A 431-nucleotide genomic window follows, 5' to 3' on the forward strand; every position below is an offset into this window, starting at 1 on the left:
CGTAAATATTTACCTGCACGTTACTCAGCATGGAGGAATTGATGAGCTTGAATTCGAATGGCACCAACGTGATGGCCTCAAAACCTAACCACTGTCCACCGAACTTGTACTGCGGAAGATTAAACGGGTCATACATGCTGAACTGCATATTACATTCTTCATACCACACAATATTCATTTGAAGTTGTCTTATGAAGAAAATGTTGTGATTTTATTTTTACATTTCTTGTACTCATCCATGTACCTGATCACAAAATATTTAAGGAGCATGTTGCCAGACTCAGCACCTATTTCCTTCTCTTTATGTCCCCCACTTTCTCACTCATCGGTCCCCCAACTCTTTCTCTTTCCCTTTCTCACAATACTTACTGCATGTACAGGATTATACCCATATTTGACACATACTTTCCCTTCCCTTTCTCTTACCTCCC

The 431-nt window shown here is 40.1% G+C and overlaps 1 protein-coding gene across 1 annotated transcript in view; it reads right to left on the minus strand.

The window, feature by feature from the left end:
- LOC119592951 overlaps window positions 1-431 on the minus strand; it is a gene marked incomplete at its 5' end in the record, with an annotated part of 23,747 nt that overhangs the window by 1,850 nt on the left and 21,466 nt on the right. The window contains 1 exon segment of the mRNA XM_037941843.1: window positions 14-109. Coding sequence (XP_037797771.1) covers window positions 14-109 — 96 coding nt within the window.

The sequence above is a fragment of the Penaeus monodon genome, chromosome 31, assembly GCF_015228065.2.
Source record: "Penaeus monodon isolate SGIC_2016 chromosome 31, NSTDA_Pmon_1, whole genome shotgun sequence".
NCBI classification, from domain to species: domain Eukaryota; kingdom Metazoa; phylum Arthropoda; class Malacostraca; order Decapoda; family Penaeidae; genus Penaeus; species Penaeus monodon.